Source organism: Quercus robur, chromosome 4, assembly GCF_932294415.1.
Source record: "Quercus robur chromosome 4, dhQueRobu3.1, whole genome shotgun sequence".
Lineage (NCBI taxonomy): Eukaryota > Viridiplantae > Streptophyta > Magnoliopsida > Fagales > Fagaceae > Quercus > Quercus robur.
The window spans coordinates 65,398,511-65,420,167 of record NC_065537.1 but is presented as its reverse complement, the minus strand read 5'-3'; the positions used below and the strand labels follow the sequence as shown (position 1 = coordinate 65,420,167).

Sequence of the window (21,657 nt, the reverse complement as noted above, 5' to 3'; positions counted from 1 at the left end):
GGCCCGAGTTTGGAATAGCCCATCATTTTTGGGCCGGCCCCCACAATAGCCCCTCAAAACTGCGGTTTTCACCTCACTCCGAGGAGAAAAGCGGGGTTTTGATATTTATGAGTGGAGGGAAGTAAGAAGATCGTGGGGCGCGCGTGCGGACCGCTACTTTTCACGCGCTACAATTTACGAGACGTGGCCATTAACTTCTGGAGGCGTTATGTTCCCTTCATCCAACGGCTTGGCATGGATCGAACGGCCATCGTTTCTTCCCGTATTTCTAGGCGGGGATGATCTTTTCTCTCTCCTCCCTGCTATATAAGACGTCAGCAGGGTTCAGTTCCTTTTTTCATCTGCATTTCTCAAACCCCAAAAGGCTCCAGAGAACTCCATCGAATCCCAGAGATATACGAACACTAGCGCCCGTTACGCCGTCGTAGCCGTTCTTGTGAAGCGCTTCGTCCAAGAGAGATTCCCAGGCGTCCCCTTGAGCGTTTTGTGAAGGTACCAGTACATTTCGCCTTTCTCTCCGTTTCAATTCCTTCCTCGGACTCTACTTTTCTTTTCAGTCTTTACTTTCATTTCCTCGGTTCAGTTCAGATGGGTAGATTCGAAAAATTAGTAAAAACTCCTGCCGCTATGGACGCCTTTAGGGCTAAATACCACATTCCCCCGAGGGTTGGGCTGCGGCACTGTCCTCTTGAAGGAATATTGACCGATAGAGTTGAGGGAGAAGTCGTTATCCCCATGATTGCTTTCATAGAGGGAGGGATGACACTTCCCATGCGCAGGATTACAAGGGAGTACCTGTTCAACCATAGGTTGACGCCGTATCAGTGTGCCCCAAATATGTTCAAGATACTAGGCTGTGTAGATGTCTTAAACAAGCGGATGAATCTAGGCCTTACTTGGCATGATGTGGCTTACTTGTACGAATGCCACCGCCTCGGGGATGATGGGTATTATCTTAAATCCCGGAACGAGGTCGTTAGGTTGATCTCTTGTCTTCCAGTTTCCAATAAGACCGTGAAGGATGACTTCCTCATTGCTTCGGGGGAGTGGTTCGACGGTATTCACTGTCCAACTCGGGCGGGAAACCCAGGTGCGGCGCTTTTAGGATTGATCCTTTTTGGGGAAAGGATTTAGTATTGAGGGGTTATTTTTTCTGGCTTTCTTTGTAATTGGAAAATTTCATGATCTGACCTCACTTTTCTTGGTTGTTTACAGACAAAATTCACGTCGCTCCTCGGATAGACCTTACGAATGTGCCAGCGCTGAATTATCTTCTCAGGTCGGAGATTTACGTTACCGGGGACAGACAGTTGCGTGCGGCCCATCTGATTTTGGGCTATCAACCTCTGAGCAGTGCTTTCCAGGCAGTCGGTCACGCTATAAGGGCGGGCAGTCCGAGGTTGGCTAGGATTGACGTGTCCCGAAACGGGTTCCTAGCTCCACACGATTTACCACCGGTAGTGCTGCCTGGGGTCAGGGATCCTTACTTAGCGGAGCAGCTTCCTCCGGTAAATGAGCCTGGTGCGGCTGCTCGGATTGAAGAAGAAACTGAATCTTCCCGTCTTTCTCTTGAGGCAGAAATAGACGAGTTTTACTTCGAGGAGGAAATTCAGCAAAATCCTTTAGGGGAGTCTTCCAACCCTGAAGCCGAGCAGGACCGACATTCTGCAGTTGGTGTTCCCCCAATCGTTATCTGCTCGGACGATACCTCAGACGAAGAGGCCGAGCCCATGGCAGGAAAAGGGAAGTCCTTGAAGGAGTTGATGTCTTCCAGGGGGAAAGGTCAGTCACCAAAGGGTCAATCTTCGAAGGGGCCAACTCCATCTCAGGCCAAGACCCTTCCCCCGGCGGTCCCCCAGGGTGTCTCGGACCCTGGCCTTAAGGTTAATCCGGACCTGAAGAAGAAAAGGCCGGTGGACACGCCTGAGGAAGGCGAGGTGGCTGTCCAGCCGGCCAAGCAGCAGAAAACCACACGGGCGCCAAGGAGCAGAAGGGGTACCTCCTCGGACAGTAGAGATGAGGGGAACCTTACTGAAGTGCGCACTGCCCCTCGCCCATGGGACCCAAAGTTGGAGCTGGATGGGCTTGCCATTCCTTACACTGCTTCGGTCCGAGAGTATAATCGCGGCCGGGCAGGGTACGTGGCGGAGGCCTTAGAGCAGCCCCTACTTCTTCCTCGGGACATGGAGGCCTACAGGCGGTGCACTCAGTCCGAGCTCTTCCTATCCCTTAAAAGGGATCTTGCGCTGGTAAGTAATCCTTTTGCTGCTTTGTCCATTTACTTGCTCCTGTTAGATTGTATACTCTTCTTTTAAGGACGCTCTTGTTTTGTCCGCAGATTACTCAGCAAGTCTTTGTGGTTGAGGAGTTTTGCCGTGATAGCCGCAATCTGGCTGAGGCTGAGACCCAGGCTCGGACAGAGGTGGAGAAAGCCTTGGGGTCTCTCAAGCATGATCACACTAAACTCACGGCTGAGCTCAAGGATTCGGAGCACCGACGTAAAAGTGCAGAGGCTGGCCTGAAGACTGCCGAGGATCAGGCGGAGGACCAGCGCAAACAACTGTACACGGCTCAGCTTAACCTTAACACCGAGAGGCAGGCAGTGCAGGATCTCAGGACTGCCCTGCAAAAGGTGGAGGATGAACTGAAGCTGGCAAGGGAGGAGGCCCAGCTGATCCGAGAGGCCACAGAGGCTGAGAAGAATGTTGCTCGCCAACTCGGGGCCGCAGAGACTGAGGCCAGGCTGTCCGAGGAGATCCCTGAGGTATGCAGGGAGTACTGCGACATTTCATGGGCTCATGCTCTTGATGCTGCAGGAGTTCCTGCGGACTCGGCACTAAGATTGCCCGAGAGCATCTTCTATCCTCCGGAGATCCGAGCTAACCCTGATGAAGTCCAAGTCGCTCCGGAGCAAGACCTGGCGGTGTCTGATGCCGTCCTTGTGCCTGTTGTGGCTAAGGATCTTGTGCCTGATGTGGCTAAGGATCCTGCCACAGACTCTACAATTGAGGTTCCCCCTCCTCAGTTCGAGCAGAAAGAAGATCCTCCTGCTCAAGCCTAGCCTTTTAGGCTTTCAATCTCTGTAAATAGTTTTTATTATATTTTTTTTATTTTGTTTCATTTTTCTTTTAAATGAGAGTTGCCCTATTCTTCCCTTTTTTGTAAGGACCTCTCTTTCTGATGTACTCGGAATATTAATATAATATGTTCGTTTTGCCTATTGCGGATGTGTGTCAATAGCGTTCTTTTTTAAACATTTGCAACGAGGTAGATACAGGCAAACGGTCAAAGTGAAAATGGGTTTTTGGGTTGCTTATTTGAGGGTCGCGATGGTGCTGGACTGTGCGCATGTATTAAAAGTGATTTCCTTTAAGTAACAATCTCCCAATCTACCACAAGTAATAATCTCCCCAAAAGTCTGTGGTCCGAGGAGCCAGGCAGTACTTAGGTTCTGCTTAAAACTATGACTTGTCATGAGTAATAATTTCCCCTAGAGTCTGTGGTCCGAAGAGCCATGCAGGACTTAGGTTCTGTTTAAAACTATGAGCTGTCATGAGTAATAACTTCCCCAAAAGTCTGTGGTCCGAGGAGCCATGCAGGACTTTGGTTATGCTTAAAGCTTATAAATAGTTGGCTTAAGTAACGATTTCCCCCAAGTCTGTGGTCCGAGGAGCCATGCAGGACTTAGGTTCTGTTTAAAACTTATAAACAATCGGTTTAAATAACAATTTCCCCCAAGTCTGTGGTACGAGGAGCCATGCAGGACTTGGATTCTGTTTAAAACTTATAAATAATCGGTTTAAATAACAATTTCCCCCAAGTCTGTGGTCCGAGGAGCCATGCAGGACTTGGGTTCTGTTTAAAACTTATAAATAATTGTAATGTAGACTGGAAAGCGGCAAATAGTCATGAAAGAGAACATACGCTAAGCCATTCTTATTAATAATAATACCTCCTGAGGTTATTTACATTCCATGGTCGAAGTACAGCTTTTTCATCCAAATCTTCTAGGTAGTAGGCGCCTATTCCGGCCACGGATGTGACACGGTAAGGTCCCTCCCAATTGGGCCCCAACTTGCCCCAAGAGGGGTTCTTTGCGCTGCCCAGAACCTTCCTCATCACGAGATCACCTGGACCCAGAGGCCGCAGCTTGACGTTAGCATCATACCCTTGTCTTAGCTTCTGGTGATAATAGGCCATGTGAATCGTGGCCTTCTCCCTCCTTTCCTCGGCTAGATCCAGACTTCTTCCTAGCAACTCATCGTTATCGCTTGGCGTAAACGAGCTAGACCTCAGTGTGGGGAAATTGTTCTCGATCGGAAGCACAGCCTCAGCCCCGTAAGTCATTGAGAAGGGGGTCTCACCGGTGGAACGCCGCGGCGTTGTCCGATAGGTCCATAAAACGTGCGGTAGTTCTTCTACCCATCTCCCCTTTGAATCATCCAATCTTTTCTTCAATCCGTTCACTATGACCTTGTTTACGGCCTCGACTTGCCCATTTCCTTGGGGGTATGCGGGGGTGGAATATCGATTAATGATCCCAAACTCACGGCAGTACTCCCTAAAATTCTTGCTGTCAAACTGAAGACCATTGTCGGAAATGAGTGTTCTTGGAGTTCCGAAGCGAGTGATAATGTTCTTCCAGATGAATTTCTGGGCGTCTACGTCCCTGATGTTGGCCAAAGGCTCAGCCTCCACCCATTTAGTGAAGTAATCGGTTCCGACTATTATGTATCGCTTGTTCCCCGCAGCCTTGGGGAAAGGTCCGACAATATCAAGGCCCCATTGCGCGAACGGCCATGGACCGGAGAGTGGGTTGAGAACACCCCCGGGTTGGTGGATATTCGGAGCAAATCTTTGGCACTGATCGCACTTCTTGGCGTATTCCTGGGCCTGTCTCTGCATGTTCGGCCACCAATATCCTTGAGTGAGTGCCCTGTGCGCCAGCGATCTTCCTCCGGTGTGACTTCCACAAATTCCCTCATGCAGCTCTTCAAGAAGAGACTCGGACTCCTCTGGATGTACGCAGAGCAGGTACGGTCCAGAGTAGGAGCGCCGATAAAGTTTGCGGTCCTCTGATAGCCAAAAACGAGGAGCATTTCTACGTATCTTCTCGGCTTCTAGTCTTTCTTCCGGTAGGATCTCATCTTGGAGGAAATTCCTTAGGGGGTCCATCCAACTGGGGCTCTGTCTTATCTGATGGACTTGGATCGGGTTTCCGCTGATGGGACTGGCCTTAACTAGATCTTCGACTAGGATTACTCGTGGCAAATTGCGTGCCGAGGACGTGGCAAGAGTGGCCAGCGAGTCTGCATGAGTGTTTACGCTCCTGGAAATGTGCGTTAATTTGAAGGATTCAAAGCTCTCCTGTAGCCGTTTGACTTGTCCCAGATACTCTTGCATCCTAGTATCTCGAGCTTCCAGCTCTCCCATCACTTGTCCGACCACTAATCTGGAGTCCGAGAAGGCTTCAATTACTCTCCCACCCAACCTTTGAACCATTGCCATTCCTTGAAGTAAGGCTTCGTATTCGGCTTCATTGTTCGTAGCCGAGAATCCGAGTCTTAATGACTTTTCAATGACAGCGCCGTCTGGCGATATTAAAACTATCCCAACTCCTGATCCTCTCTGGTTGGCTGCGCCATCCATGTAGACCTTCCAATGCATGGTTTCCCCGGCCGAAATCGCGCCAACCAGTTTTCCGCCAAGGTCTTTCTTCTCGGTCAGCGTTTCTATAGAGGGCTCAGCAAACTCTGCTACCAAGTCCGCGAGGACCTGTCCTTTGACGGAGAGTCTGGGCATATATTTAATATCGAAAGCCCCCAGAAGAGCACTCCACATGGCGATCCTTCCTGTGTAGTCAGCACTTCGAAGCACGGCTCGAAGTGGAAGCTGAGTCAGGACGATGACCGTGTGCGCCTGAAAGTAATGAGGAAGCTTTCGGGTTGCATGCACTATCGCCAGAATTGCCTTCTCTAGGAGTAGGTATCGCACCTCGGCTTCATGTAGTGACTTGCTCACATAGTACACCGGTCGCTGCACTCCATTATCATCCCGTATTAATACCAGGCTTACAGCGTGGGGAGCTACGGCGATGTAAGCAAACAGCACCTCGTCTGCCTCCGGACTGGACATGATGGGTGGTCGGGACAGGTAGTCCTTAAGCTGCTGGAAAGCCTGAACGCAATCCTCCGACCACTTAAACTCTTTCCACTTGTTTATCAGGAGATAAAAAGGTCGACATCGATCCGCCGATCGTGATATGAACCGGCTTAAGGCCGCAATCATGCCAGTGAGCTTCTGCACTTCCTTCGGGTTCCGAGGAGTCTGTAGACTGTTAATGGCTTTGATTTGGTCAGGGCTTACTTCTATCCCTCTATGGGTGACCATGTACCCTAGGAATTTCCCCGACCCGACCCCGAATGAACATTTGGAGGCATTCAGCCGCAACCGGTGCTCCCTTAAGATAGCGAAGACAGTTCCAAGGTCTTGTACGTGCTCGGACACCCTTTTGCTCTTCACAACCATATCGTCTATATACACCTCAATAATCTTGCCCAGTTGCGGCTCGAACATCCGAGTCATCATCCTCTGGTAGGTTGAGCCCGCGTTCTTTAGCCCGAATGGCATCACCTTATAATGGTAATTTCCGATGGGCGTCATGAAAGCCGTTTTTTCTTGGTCCTCTAGCGCAAGGGGTATCTGATGATAGCCCTGGAAGGCGTTCAGGAAGCTCATTCGAGGGTGTCCCACGGTTGCATCCACCAATCGATCAATTTTGGGTAGGGGGAATGGATCCTTGGGGCACGCCTTGTTCAGGTCCGTGAAGTCCACGCAGACCCTCCACTTCCCCGTCTTTTTCTTCACCACCACTGTGTTCGCCAACCATTCAGGATAAAAGACCTCTTTGATAGCCCCTGCTCTTTTCAACTTGGCCACTTCATCTCTCACGGCACCAGCGTGCTCCTTTGAAGGGCGTCGGGGTGGTTGTTTCCTCGGAGTGGAAGAGGGGTTGACGTTCAGGTGGTGGCAGATGAGGCTGGGATCAACTCCAGGGGCATCGTAGGCGTCCCAAGCGAATACATCAACATTTTCTCTGAGAAATCTGACCAGTTCCTCCTTTTCCTGAGAGGGTAATTCAGAGCCGACCTGAAAGAACTTCTCCGGGTCGTTGCTGACAGCAACCCTATCCAAACCTTCACACCTTATCTCCTCGGCCAGCCCCTTGTCTTGCTTTGCCGAGGAGGCTGGTTGCTATAAGCTCTTTGGGACCGAGGTCTCGACCAAGGGCCGATGTAAAATGGCGGCCACCACACACTTCCTGGACACGGTCTGATCTCCACGGATCTCCTCCACTCGTCCTCTGGAGGGGTATTTCACTTTCTGGTGAAGTGTGGAGGTCACGGCCTCTAGGCTGTGGATCCAGGGCCTTGCGACTATCGCGGTGTAGGGTGAATAAGCGTCGACCACGATGAAATTCACCTCCACCACTTCCGCCCCAGTCTGCACGGGAAGTCGGATTTGCCCCTTAGGTGTAACGAGCTTCCCCTCGAAGCTGAGGAGGGGGGAGTCATAAGCTGTCAGGTCTTCTGGCTTCAGATTCAGCCCCTTGTATAGGTCGGGGTACATTATCTCCACCACACTTCCAGAGTCTACTAATACCCTTTTCACATCGAAACCCCCAATCCGCAAGGTGACCACCAAGGCATCATCGTGAGGTTGAATTGTTCCTTCCTTATCCTCATCCGAGAATCCCAGTATCAAAGAGCTTCCCTTTTTTATCCTTTTGGGCTCCCTTTGCCTGCCCTCGGAGGGAAGGCGGTCCACGGCTAATACCCTGGGGATGGGTGGCCCGGTTCTTCCTGGTGCAGCGAGGATGACATGTATCGTCCCGGTGGGGGGTCTTAAAGACACGTCTCTTCGAGGTTCTTGTGTCGCGGGGCCAGGATGGCCGCTCGATGGGTGCAGCAGGTGACGTAGCTTTCCTTCTCGGACCAATTGATCCAGGTGATTCCACAAATTCCTGCAATCCTCAGTAGTATGCCCGTGGTCCTGATGATATTGGCAATACAAGTTCTGATTACGATGGGCAGGGCTTCCAGCCATCTTTCCCGGCCATCTGAAATAGGGTTCGTCCCTTACTTTCTCCAGTACTTGTTGTACCGGCTCTCTGAATACGGCATTTACTGCTTGCGGGTTGTTCTGCCCAGCCTGTCGCGAGAAATCTCTCCTCGGATGACCAGGATTGTGGCGTTCCGTCCTGAAATCATTTGCTTTAGGGGGGACAACCTTCTCCTTCCCCTTCCCTTGCAGCTGATCCTCCTTCACCCTTTTGTACTTATCGATCCTGTCCATTAGCTGTTGGACGTCAGTAACTGGCTTTCCGGTGAGGGATTTCCTCAAGCCATGCCAGGTGGGGAGGCCGCTTTTGAACGTGCTGATAGCAACGTTATCATGGTCGTCGTCTAAATCGTTATACACTTCCCAATATCTATCCGAGTATGCTTTCAGAGTTTCTCCTTCGTGCATGGACAAGGACAATAGCGAACTGAGCGGTCGAGGGACTCTGGTATTTGTAATAAAACGGGAGCAAAAAGCTTGAGTGAGCTGCTTGTAGGAGCCCACGGAGTTTGTCCTCAGGCTGTTGAACCACCTCATTGCCATCGATCCCAAGCTGGACGGGAAGATCTTGCACATTAGGGCCTCGTTTTGCGAATAGATCGCCATTTTCTGGTTGAATTGACTCACGTGCTCTACCGGGTCCGTTCTGCCGGTATAGATGACGAACACCGGTTGGTTGAAGCGTCTTGGCAGCTTAGCCCCTTCGATTCTACTCATGAAGGGTGATCTTGAAACCTGATCCAACGCCTTCTTCATGGCGTCGCTCCCCGAACCTCTGCTGGATGGGATCTCATACTTCCGTACTGGGCGTGGTTCCTTTACGTAAGAAAAGGTCTCGCTTGGGGGGGTCCTTGACCTTCGTCTGTAACTCATGTCCTCCGCCTTAGAAGACTCGCCTGAGTCAGAGGGAGATCGTCTTCGCTGTACACGTCGTAGCTTCCTTTTCAGGTCATCTATCTCTCGCTGCATGGCCTGGTGACTATTTCGCCTCTGAGACACGTGACTTCCTATCTCTGTGTGACTTTGACTCGTCCGGGTGGTATGCGCACTCCCCTCACGATTCCCCCTGCCGCCCTGGTTGGTTGGGTTATTTTGCCTCTGGGACTCGGCGGGTTGTGTTCGTTGGGAGTTAGCTTGGTGAGGATCCTCCTGGTGTGGATCTATTTCTTCCATGCTCGACTGTTGCACTAGCTGATGCCCTAGCTCTCCCCACAGACGGCGCCAATTGTGGTTGCACGATTTTCCCGGCCCAACTTCTGTTGATCAGGCCTTGGCCCAAAGCACAACCCACAATAAATACTTGTAGAGAATGGGTTAAAGAGCTTGGCCTCAATGATACTAGCAGGTTTAATGCATGTAGTGTACTGCTTGCAGAAAGGAAATAAGAACGCCAAGAAGGATTCCTTAAGTCTGATTTTATTTCTTTTTTCTTCTTACAGTTTTGCCGTCCCTTCTTTGAGGGACTTCACTACATTATATATTTTTCTTCTTTTCATCCCAGCCTTACACCTGTTAGTCATCCAAGCATCCACTCGAGCACCTGTCCCATCAGACGCCCTCATCAGACCCTTTGTGAGTTGCAGAGGCCAAGGCGGTACTGTTCGAGGGTCTTTTCCTCATTAATGCGGCCAAGAGGATGGTTGGGGCGCAATTAATGTGGTGGTAGCCTTCCGTGAGATATTTTGAATTTAATTCATTTTATATGTTGGGGAAGGTGAGCTGAAATGGCTGAGCAGAGTTTCTCGTCTGGCTTCATGATGTCCGAGGACGAATTGCTTCTCGGAAGGGTTTCCTTGGAGCTGCTGGGGTTGGGTAATGCTGCATACGAGGATCTTCCTCGGATAATACGCTCCTCGGACGGGCCCGAGTTTGGAATAGCCCATCATTTTTGGGTCGGCCCCCACAATCATATTTATCATCTAATTAACATTATTTTTTTATTTTTTAGGATATATTTCTTAAATTAGGGGATAATATTTAACATACAAAAATTTAATTTAGATAATATTTATCATCTAAATTTTCAAAATTTTAATATTATTAAATTAATATTATTTTATCTAAATATCAAGCTACAAAACTTGATTATTAAGGGATAAGCACAATCCAAATTCTTCAAGAGGTGATTAATATAAATCTATCCCAAGAAATAATATATATCTCTAATAATTTGATAATCTCTATCTATCCCAAAAAACAATATATATCTCCATTAATTTTATAATTTTTAAGTTGATGACATTTAATATATATATATATATATATATATATTTATATAAAAATTCCTTATAGCTATCAACCACGTTCTCTTTCTCTTTTTTTTTTTAAAAAAAAAAATTAATTATTATTATTATTTTCATTTTGTTTATTTTCTTTAGTGTTATTATTGGTTTTTTGTCTTCATGTAATTTTAATTAATGAATTCAAAATATTTGAAAACATTGTCAAGTTTTTAAAGGCTCATTCTTTGTTTTTGTATTTTGTTTTTATCAAATTGATTAGATTTTGTGTATTGGTTGCCTTTTGTTTAAACTAATTTTCTTAGTTTTGATATAATTTATATGCTTAGGGTTAGGGTCTTAGAATTAATGATTAAATATTATTAGAATTAATAGATTAATTTTAACAATTTTTTATTTGATTTTTATGTTACATCAAATTATCAATATGTTCTACACATGTATTCTTGAATTATCAACTTTAATTTTAATTTATAATATTATCAAAATTATATTAATTTTAGATTTATCAATTGTTTAATACGTTTTTTTTAAATAATTATCAATTTAAAATTCAATTTTGGTATTATCAATTTAATTTAGTTTTAGGAAGAAATCTTACCCCTTATTTTAGTGAGATAATTATTTACACTTGATAATTTTTTTCTTTTATCTTTATTGAATCTATTAAAATATATAATTATTTATAAGTTTTTTCATAAAACCGTGCAACGCACGGGTCTATAACTAGTATATATATATTTGATATTGATCTCATACCTTTATATATGTGTGTGTTGCTGCCCATTTTTTCATGCAAGCCCAAACACAAAAGCTAAGCCACAAAACCAATAAACCAATTTTTTTAGTTATAGCACCTATATTTTTTGGTATTTGGAATGCTAAAATAGCTTTTAAGTGGTTTTACAACCTCCAATATGAATGCTCTACTAAATAAAATCATAGAACCAACAAAACAAAATTATTTACTATGTTAAAATAAAATGATAAGTATTTTGGAAAACTATTTTCTGTGAAGAAAAATATGGGAAAGAGGCTATGGACGTTAAAATAATAAGTACCTGGATCTTGTGATGTTTCAATAAGGGATGGTCAAAGGCCAATTGCTTGTTGATATCAATGCAATCAACAATATGCCCATACTCCGTCTACAAAATCAAATATCGACACATTCTCTTACAAGAAGAAAACAAGTTCTATCCAAATGTATCAAAAGAATTAAAGCTTTCATAATTTACATAATAGTATTTAAAAGAAGTAAAGACTATAATGATGGTGATCGATATGATATAAAAAAAAAATTAAAAAAAAAAAATTAGAGAAACAAATAGCAAAGTTTTAATATTTTTGGACCTTGCTTGTAGTTTTTACTAGAATAATAATAAAGTGAATAAATTGATTAGTTATTATTAGTTTAAGTTTTTGATGTATCAAAAAAAAAGTTTTTGAGAAAAGTGATAGTTTTTCATAATATTAGAGTGAGTATTTCAAAATATTGAATACTATTGTTGAACTCACTTATAAAAGCAAACATATATAAAATGGTGCCAAAACCATTAACATAATAGTTAGTATGTATCGTGTCATAATAGTTAGCATTAAGCATGCGTGCGTTGGTATATAGTTTGTCGTATAAGTTAATAGAACAATCTACATAATCAGGATTTTTAAAATTGATTTCTCAATACCTACCCAATATTGAGATCTAAGACTCTTAGCAATAAATATTTTATTTAAAATATAAAATCCTGATTTATTCAATTGAGATATTACGATAAGAGTCTTGTAACTCAATTGGAACATCGTGTATTCAATGGAGACATCTAGATTTATATCCCCCTAGCCTGAAGTAATGATATATCAAAATATAATGTCAAACAAATTTTTCATGTTTTCCCTCCTCTCCCATTAATTGCCAAGAGTCTTAGAGTATGATAAATCAACAAACATCTTTTAGTGTTTCCAACGAAGAAATCTAATGTTTAATATCAAATCTCCCAATGTAACAACCAAATTATAAGATAATTTTTTTTTTTTTTAAAGTCTATCACTTCACACATTAACCATATAATAATAATAATAATAATAATAAAAAATAAATAAATAAATAAATTGCAGATTGCGACAACCCATGAATGAAGTGGTTGGCTAACTAAATTACATTATGAAATTATTGTAAATTATTGTTATTGATTGTGGCAAACCATGTACAAAGTGGTACATTCTAGTACCTGAATGCTCTTAACGGGAGGTTTGTTGATGAGCTTGAGTTGAATTTCCAACAATGAATCCTCTTCATGAGTTAAAATTCGTGCTCCACTCACTCTATTACTGCTGGCCAAGAACAAGTACAAAACCACAATGAGGATTGTTTTTTCAAAATCCATTATCTCACCAATTTGAAGTCAATATGTATGAAGATTACTACAAACTTTTTTTTGAGAGAAGATTATTGTGAACTTGAATGCTATTTATAAAAAGAATCATTTTATATCTATATAATAATTATTATCATTTATATGCTTAGGGTACATTTGGTAGACTGTAATAGACATTATAATACAATAGTTATTAGTTATTACTATGGTTTAGCTATTCAATAGTTTAGTTATTTTTTATTACAAAAAATAGTTATTCCTTAAGAATAATTATTCTTTAAAATGAAAAAGAATCTATGTATATATGAAAAGTTTATGTATTTGAAATAAATATTTTTCAATTAAAGAAATTGCTATTACTAAGAAATAACTGAATAGTTATTACTCATGATTCATGAATAATCATTACATTACCATTGTAAACATAAAAAATAAGTCGACAACTTGCATAGTTATTACCAAAACGTTAATACTGCAGGTTATTTACTACCAATTTGAACTGATAGCAAAGTGAAATCAATAACAACCTAATGAAAATTGTTCTTATAACCCTATAAGATAAATAAAAACGAAAAACAAAATTAATTTTGTAAAAAAAAAAAAAAAAATGGTGCATTGCATTGACAATCAACTAGTCAAATACTAAATGACATGTATTTGACTTTATGCCTAAAATATATTTATTTATTTGGGCATAGAGCCCAATAATTTGATGAACCTATTCATCAAAAAAAAAAAAAAAAATTTAATGAACCTAAGCCATGCTAAATGAGCAACATATTAAGACAGATCAAAACTCAAAAATCAAAAGACCCTGCCAGGCCAGATTTCATGGTGAATCCTAAGCTAGACTAAACGGCCCATAATCAAGCCAGTCTAAAACACTAGAAACTCAAACCAGGCTTGATGATCCAAAATTTGTCAAATACATGTTTAATTGTTTTTTTTTTTTTTTTTTTAAATTTCTAAGCTATAAACAACAATTTTAATTAAAGTGTCAAATAAACGAATTTAAACCTTCTAAATATGTATAAATGATCAAATATGTTAAGGAAATAAAAAAGACATCACTGACGTAATCTTGCTAATTACTTTCAATATACATCTTATATGAAAGTTGACATGCACATACAAAATCAAATAACAATTAATAGGAAGATTGATGTAATTCGTTCTCACTTAACATATTCCCTTATTCTATCATTTAGCTCAAAAAAAAAGAAAAAAAAAACATATTCCCTTATAAATTCTTAAGAAAATTTTGTGAGCAATTACGTCAATCTAGTATTTTATGGAAATTAATTAAACTGATGGCATCAATAATTTCTATACAAGGGTGTGGGAGAGAGGGACCCAAGCACAAGACAAAGCCCATGGGTCTTGTTCGTGGATGAGCTAAGGCCCATCCATCTGCCAATCTCGATCCGACATGTGGACTAAGTCCGAGGAGGGAAGACATGAAGACCACACTAATTCAGATTAAACTTATGAATAGAGGTCGGAGGAAGGGAGGCTGATGGAACCGTTGTCCGAGGAGCCTAAGGAGCAAATGCATCTCAAGAATGCCTTAGTTGGTTTCTTGCACCAGAAAGTAAAAAAATTGTGGAAGACAATAAAGACGTGCAAACAAAGAAGAAAGGAAATATTTGGGAAGGTAGCCATCACCTCCACATTTAATGCACTGCACCAACTGAACTGGCCGCATTTATGAGGAAAAGGCACCTGAATAGTAGCTCTACAGCTCACAACACTCTCTACCACCTCCAAAAGGGTCTTGATGGGACAAGCATCCCAATTATTCCCCTGAGACGTACAGGTGGAGGGCTGAGATGCATCAGAAAAGACTATATAGGAGAAAGGAACCCCTCTAGGAAAAGGGTTGGAAAGTAGAAACTAGAAAAGAGAGAATTAAGTATCAAATTGTAGAGAGATTGGCATTAATTGTATTAGAACAATCCACCCTCGAATAGGCCTGAGGAATAGTTTATACTAAATTTGTGCTTCATTACTTCATCTCTTTGCATCAAGAGTCATTACTTCCTTAATTTCATACTTGGATCCTATTTAGCATTATATTTGACATAGAAAGCTCACTCTCTTACAAATTAATTGTGTTGGGTCGAAAATACTGAGTACCACTATTCTAAGTGGGCTTGGGCTATTCTTTTGAGCTCTTACAAAGGGAAAGTCAAATCATGATATAAGAGAATTTTCTCTCAAAAAAATTTGATATAAGAGATTTGACTTTACAAAGAAGAAATAAGTAGCAATATACTTTCCATAGAAGTGAAAGTCAAATTAATTTTTTAAATTTATGGAAATTATTTTAGCCTATGCACTAAATAATTAGGTTTCACGTTTTAAAATTTAATGAGGAAAATTAGGTGTAACACCCCCAGAAAAAATAAGTATGACATATGATGTCTTCATTCATTTACTACAAATCAATTTACCCCATGAATGTTTCTCCCAAAAAAAAAAAAAAAAAAAAAATAGCCCATGAATCCTAAACTTGATTCTCAAAAATAGAAAGAAAAATAAAGTTAACCCACAATTTTGGTTTGATTCAAGTGACAAAGGGAATACCACTTCTTTATAAAGAAGATGGGATTTACTCATCCAAAAAATGGATGGGCTTTTAGTACTCAAAATTAGTCATTCTTGGGTGATTAAATGAGAAATTTTCTATCACCTTCTTTTGGATGTTGGAGCCCAATAGCCAAGATAGTTTCATTGTTCTATAACCAATTGCATAATTTCCATTTTTTTCTCCTTTTTCTTCCTGTATAGAGGCATTCCCACAAAGCTAAATTTCTCTTCTTTCTTCTTAACTCTATAGTATGCACTTGTTTCTATAAAATTACAAAGTATGCTGGGAAAATCTATAAAAATATATGATAATACAAAATGATGCAGGACAACCTAGGCTTCCCACCTAGATTAATCCCACAATAAACCTTAGGCTAAATCGTTGAAAAAAATAATAGAAACCGTCGAAAAAAGTATTTTTGATGGTTAAAATGACTGTTGAGAACCGCTACTAAAAACTATGTCAAGAAGTTTTTTCTACATCTTATGCAGTCGTTGAAAAATGTGGTACTTTATTCACATGCATTGAATAGCTGACAAAGGCTGTCTTAAGATAAGTTTCAACAATTTATAACCATTGAAATAAGTATTTGTTTCAAAAAAAATATTGGATGCTCTATTTTACATTATCAAAATTTAATAGTCTGATTCAAAATATAAACATAAACACAATTGTTCAATTCCAAATTCAACTCTATTCTCATATAAAAACTAAAACACCAATCTAGTATTCAAATAGTTCCAAGTTTTCAAAATGACTAATAAAAAAAATAAAATAAAAATAAAAAACCTAAAGCACTAGTCTAATTCTCATATGCTTCCTACTTCTTAAATTGCATTACATTAGTACCTGCATGCCTGCAATAAAAAAGAAAGGACCTATAATTAGAAAATATGTTACATCTTATCCCATATAACGGAAGTAGATAAACTTTAAAATAAAAGGCAATGTGTCTTAATTATTGAATGCTAACAAGTATGAAAAAAAATATGAAGCTAGAAATTCAGTTTATTTTTACTTTCTAAGGTATATAAACTAGGGCCACCACTCTGGGCTACCAAAGCCTGAAAAAAAAAAAAAAAACTTGCACTTGCGGAGTCTCTGCCTAATGGTACCTCCCAGTTAGGGCCACCACTATGTGCTTCCAAAGCATGGTCAGAAATGAGTATTGACTAGCACAGCCAGCTTTGAAATTCATTGCAACAAATCAACAATGTATTGGGCTCTAACTAACATGACACCTCCTCCCCCAACTTAAGAACAAGTGGAGGGTACGAGCATGGATTCAAGTCCCACCAGTTCTAACTCAACAGTGAAAAATAAAAAATAAAAACCACTTTTAAATCAATCTAAGATCTATACCCACTACATTACTGCCTTAAGAAGGTAAACAATGCAGCACTAGTGTATGAGTCATATGAGAAGCCCAAAACATATACAACAAAGGGCAACTATAATTGTTTACTTTGCCATACATTTATAGAAAAAACTTCAACACTTCACAGGCTATTGAAATTCTAGATGAAACCAAGTCCAGAAACTTAATAAGCATAAGGGAAAACTTGAAGAAGCAAGCCACGACGTTCCGCTTAGAAGAATGAAGAAGCAGTTAAAAACGGTGTCATCTGGAGTTGTTTTCTGTTATTAGTTTAGACTTTAAACACGTCATTAAGCCACATGTCTTGTATCTATCGGTATATTCCTTTTTCTGTTAGTTTGTTAGAGCTATTAGTTGTATATAAAATAGAGCTTGTGCATTTTGTTAATTAAGCTTTCTCATTCTTTCATTTTCTAATCAATAAGATTCAAATTCAGCAAGAAAGCTCTCCTTTCTTTTATTGTATCAGTGCTCGAAGCTCATCAGTGGCTTCCAGCCAAAACACTACCTCTGAAATTCCAATTCCTTCTTCACAAAACACTACTGCTAACCGTGTTCCTCCACAGAATACCACATCTACCTCAATGAATGATGAAAACTCAAACCCTTTGAGTCCTTATTTTCTTCCAACTATTGAAGTTGTGCTTGTTTCTCAACCTCTTATTGGTACTCCTAGTTGATCAAGAGCTGTGTTTCTTTCTTTAAGTGGAAGGAACAAGTTTGGGTTCGTGAATTGAGCGATTCCTATGCCTAATCCTTCATCTCCTTTGTTCAATGCCTAGCACAAGACAAATACAACCATTCTTTCATGGTTAACTAATTCTTTGAGCAAAAGACATTGCAGCAAGTGTGATCTAGGATGTGGATGGCACAAGGAGACGTGCCATTAGGCACGGAGAACAAAGCGGTCATGTCCCATCAGCCATCCATAGCCAAAAAGAAGGCGATGCAACAAATAGTGGTTAGGGACCAATGCTTGATAGGAAAAACCAAAACCTCGGACTGAGTAGAAAATGATGAATCATGAAGAAAGGTGGCTGGGGATCTTTCAACATGACAGGAATGAATCTACCTATTTAAAGAAAAAGGATAAAGGGTGAGGTAGCCAAAAAGGGGCTTTGAGAAGTCTCTTTAGAAGCTTTGAGAAAAGGAATAAAAGTCAACCCCATCAGGACCCTCCAAAAGAGGAAGGTTAGCTGAGAACTTTTGGGTGGGAGACCTCAAAAAAAGAATGCAATGAGAAAATAAGGGAAGAACCAGCCATAACATTGGTTCTAGTACCCAGGGCAGTAAAAGGAGGGAATCAATGACATACCAAAAACCCTAGAAAAGTACTATAAAAGGATGATCAAGTCATCAGCAAAAGGCATTTAGTAAATATTAGTTAGAGCATAAAAAGAGCACCAAAGAGATTCACTAAGCTTCAAAAAAATAGAGAGAAAAGAAAGGAATTGTGAAGGATCCTATAACAAGTGCTTAAGGATACAATTGGATTCAAGAGGATTTAAACCTCACAAGTCTTGGAAGCCTAGAAAGAGCTATCCAAATTTGTGACTTTTGAACTTATTTGAACCTCGTGACATATCCAAATGAGAAATATGGTCCAATGTACTTAAAACTTAATATAATGACCTATCACTTTATTTTCTAAGGATCCTTAACATTCTTACCTGCATTTTCTTAATAATTCTTTTACTGTTCCTCAGACACTTGCTTTACAATATGTATATGTATGTATGTATGAATGTATATGTATTGTAGGGCCCATGTTTTATGCATAAAATGAGTCGTAATCAGCCCAATATAACTGCGGTGAACGAAGTCCAATCCACCAACCAACAAACATTGTCTTCTAGGGAGGCCTTGGATCCTTATCATCATTTGGGCCTAGGTATTGTCCAAAATAGGAACCCACAACTAGCTAGGCTGATTGGAAGGAAGCAGAGTCTAAAGTTTTGGAAGGGGGCCCAACTACAAAAATAAAATATATAATGACTATATATATATATATATATATATAATTGGACCTAGGGGGGCCTGGGCCCCTTTGGGCCCCCACTTGGGTCCGTCCCTGGATGTACCGGTTTAACACTTGTTAGGTTTAGATGTACTTGTTCAATATATGTATCCCCAAGGGGGTTCTTCTCAAAAAAAAAAAAAAAAAAAAAAAAAGATGATCTGAAACATTCACTAATCAGCTTAATAATTTAATGTATATTGTCTACTAGCCTCATCACACATGCAAATTTACAAAGGTCATAGAATTATCCATTCACAATAAATGAAGTTGAGAAAATAGAATATAAATTTTATTAAGAGGCTAACTAATTTTGATAGGAAAATGCTTGATCATTGAAAAGAATTTAGTATATGAAACAAAAACTACAGAAGAAAATAGTGTCATTAGAAATAGGATGAAAGAATGAAAAAGAAACTAAAGGAATATTATGAATTTGCAGTTTGAGGAACCACAGCCTTAGAAAGGGGAAGAGAGGAACAAATAAAAGAGGAATTTTTTGTTTATTCAAGAAGTTGAAATTGGTTTATGAGTTGGTTTTTTTTTTTTTTACTATTTAATTTTTTTATAGTATTATTTATTTATTTTATTTGATGTGACATGGGGTAGTTCTTTTTTAATAAGAAACGTGGGGTGGGTTTTTTAGAAGGTGGGGGTAGCTTTTTTTTTTGGATAGAACTTGGGATAGGTTTTATTTATTTATATTTTAACGTGCCCCTTTTTTTATTTTTTATAGAAGGTAGGGGGGGGGGGGGGGGAAGTGTTGGCTGTGTACGAGGAAGTGGGAATTTTTTTTGTGATAAACATTGTGGAGAATTTTTATGTAGGATTTCACTTTTTTGTCATTAATTTTTGTCGATTAATGGTTATAATCTCATACCTTATGTTTTAGAAATAAGAATAAATTAATTAAATTAGGCATATTTTTGTAAGTCAAAAAGGTAATAACTAACTTTTTAAATCCTTTTAATATATAGAAAAGAGAAAAAAGTACGAGTATCGACACAATACGGGATATGCATAATATGGGACATGATAAGTGATAACACAACAATTCTTCAAACATTGGGGTACTACACAGTAAGAATACCACTTTAGCACATTAATTAATAATTAAACCCATTCTTACCACTTAAGAACATTAATTAATCATTAAACTCATACTTAGGTTTGTGATCCGTTCATTTTGTTGAAACTGAATATTTTTTCCTTAAGGTACAGTAGATAAAAATAAAAGTTAACTGAAATAGTACAGCGGGATATATGAATAGTACCAAAAAGTGCAGTGAGACCTGTGAGTAGTACCAAAAATAAGTTGAATAGTAAAATAAGTTAGTAAAAATAATTTTTGCCAAATGCACACTTAGTAGGCTGTAGTGCCCCTCATAATCAGGATATTTGATGTTTTCATGAAAATTTTACAAAATTTAGTGCTTTTTTTTTTTTTTAAAGGAGAAGATTTTTATTTTTTATTTTTACTGGTTGAGTAGGACTTGACCCCAAAAAATTTAAATATGATGAATAGTTTTGGGCTAAGTAAACACAAAGGAAAGGGAAGAAGAGTGAGTTGGGCTCCGATGGCCAACTAGAAGCACTAAAATATCATTTTCGTTTTTAAACTTTTACAAAAGTTCATTTTTTTTCCTTAAACTTTACAAAATGTTATATTTTTAATCCCTATACTTTTTTTTTTTGATGAGAAATCCTTAAACTTAAATGTGATGAAAAGTTTTGGGCTAAATCAACATAAAGGAAAGGAAAAATAAAATTTAGGAACAAAAATAATATTTTACCCTATTAGTTTAATCGTGATATTGGCTATCTGGCACCCATCCCTGATTCACTCCCCTATCAATTACTGATATTTTGGAGATCTATCCCATATCAATTACTTGGACTATTGTTTTGACTTTTGAATTCAAAAAAAAAAAAAAAATACTACTAGTATTTTTCATATTTTGGAGATATACCCATGACACTTCACATTCTATACTGAGGCTTTTTTTTTTTTTTTCTTTTTTGAGAAAGACATTCTATATTGAGGTTTTTTTTTTTTTTTTTTTTTTTTTTTTTTTTTTTTTTTTGATGTGAAACTCAATACTTTAAATTAAACTAAAATCAAAGACATTACATCTTGGGACACCAGCCTCTCAATACAGCCTGGTGTTTCCTCAACCTAAGCAATTTGGTTTGACACGCTTTTAGTAAACTGGGCTAACGTGTGTGTAGCCTTATTCCCTGACCGACCCACATGGCTAAATTTAACCTCTCTAAACCTATAAAGCTGGGACAAGGACCCAGAAATAACATTAACAATAGACGATGGAGCCTCTGTGCGTCGCAGCATGGCGTTCACCACTATGAGGGAGTCGCTTTCAAATAGGCAGTCTTGGATTCCCATTTCCCCTGCAAAACGAACTGCTTCCTCCATTGCTTTGGCCTCTACCTCCATAGCACCTAACAGAGCCTTTATCTTCTTGCTAAGTGCTGCCACTACCTCCCCGTGATGGTCCCTTATCACCACCCCGATCCCGGTTTCCTTTTGCTGAGAAAAAACTGCACCGTCCATGTTGGCTTTGTACCACGGAGGCTTGGGAGGTTGCCACGTTGCTTCCACAGGATCTTTGAATGGCCGTGTGGAATGATTAGCCATCACAAAGTTCTCCAAGAGCTCTTTTGTCCACCGAACGAGAACAAATGCTGGTTTTCTGCTCTTCCCGTGGCGCACCTCATTCCGATTCGTCCAAATGCCCTATGCCGTCATTACCATCAGACCCACATCCTCCTCCGGCCACTGCTTCACGTTTCGGGCATACCACAATAAGTCCAAGAATTCCGGGCATTTGTCCATCACCTTATCCATATCCAGGCTTACTTCCTTCCACACTTCCTTCGCATGGTGACAGTGCTAGAGTGCATGACCTATTGTTTCT

The 21,657-nt window shown here is 40.2% G+C and overlaps 1 protein-coding gene across 1 annotated transcript; it reads right to left on the bottom strand.

Annotated features, from left to right (window-relative positions):
* Nucleotides 1-3,892: 3,892 nt before the first annotated feature.
* Nucleotides 3,893-21,293, bottom strand: LOC126722405 (uncharacterized). Its single transcript, XM_050425560.1, has 2 exons — nucleotides 20,944-21,293; nucleotides 3,893-7,204 (listed from the first exon to the last, which is right to left on the bottom strand). The coding sequence occupies exons 1-2, from the start codon at nucleotides 21,291-21,293 to the stop codon at nucleotides 3,940-3,942; spliced, it is 3,615 nt and encodes a 1,204-aa protein (XP_050281517.1). The 3' UTR covers nucleotides 3,893-3,939.
* Between the last annotated feature and the right edge of the window lie 364 nt (nucleotides 21,294-21,657).

What these genes read in the sequence shown, in the direction of transcription:
- LOC126722405 (XM_050425560.1), bottom strand. Translation starts at nt 21,293, where the DNA reads ATGGACGGTGCAGTTTTTTCTCAGCAAAAGGAAACCGGGATCGGGGTG. An exon ending in GGGAATAAGGCTACACACAC is followed by an intron (nt 7,205 to 20,943) that starts GTTAGCCCAGTT and finishes CGAGGAGATAAG; the next exon opens with GTGTGAAGGTTTGGATAGGG.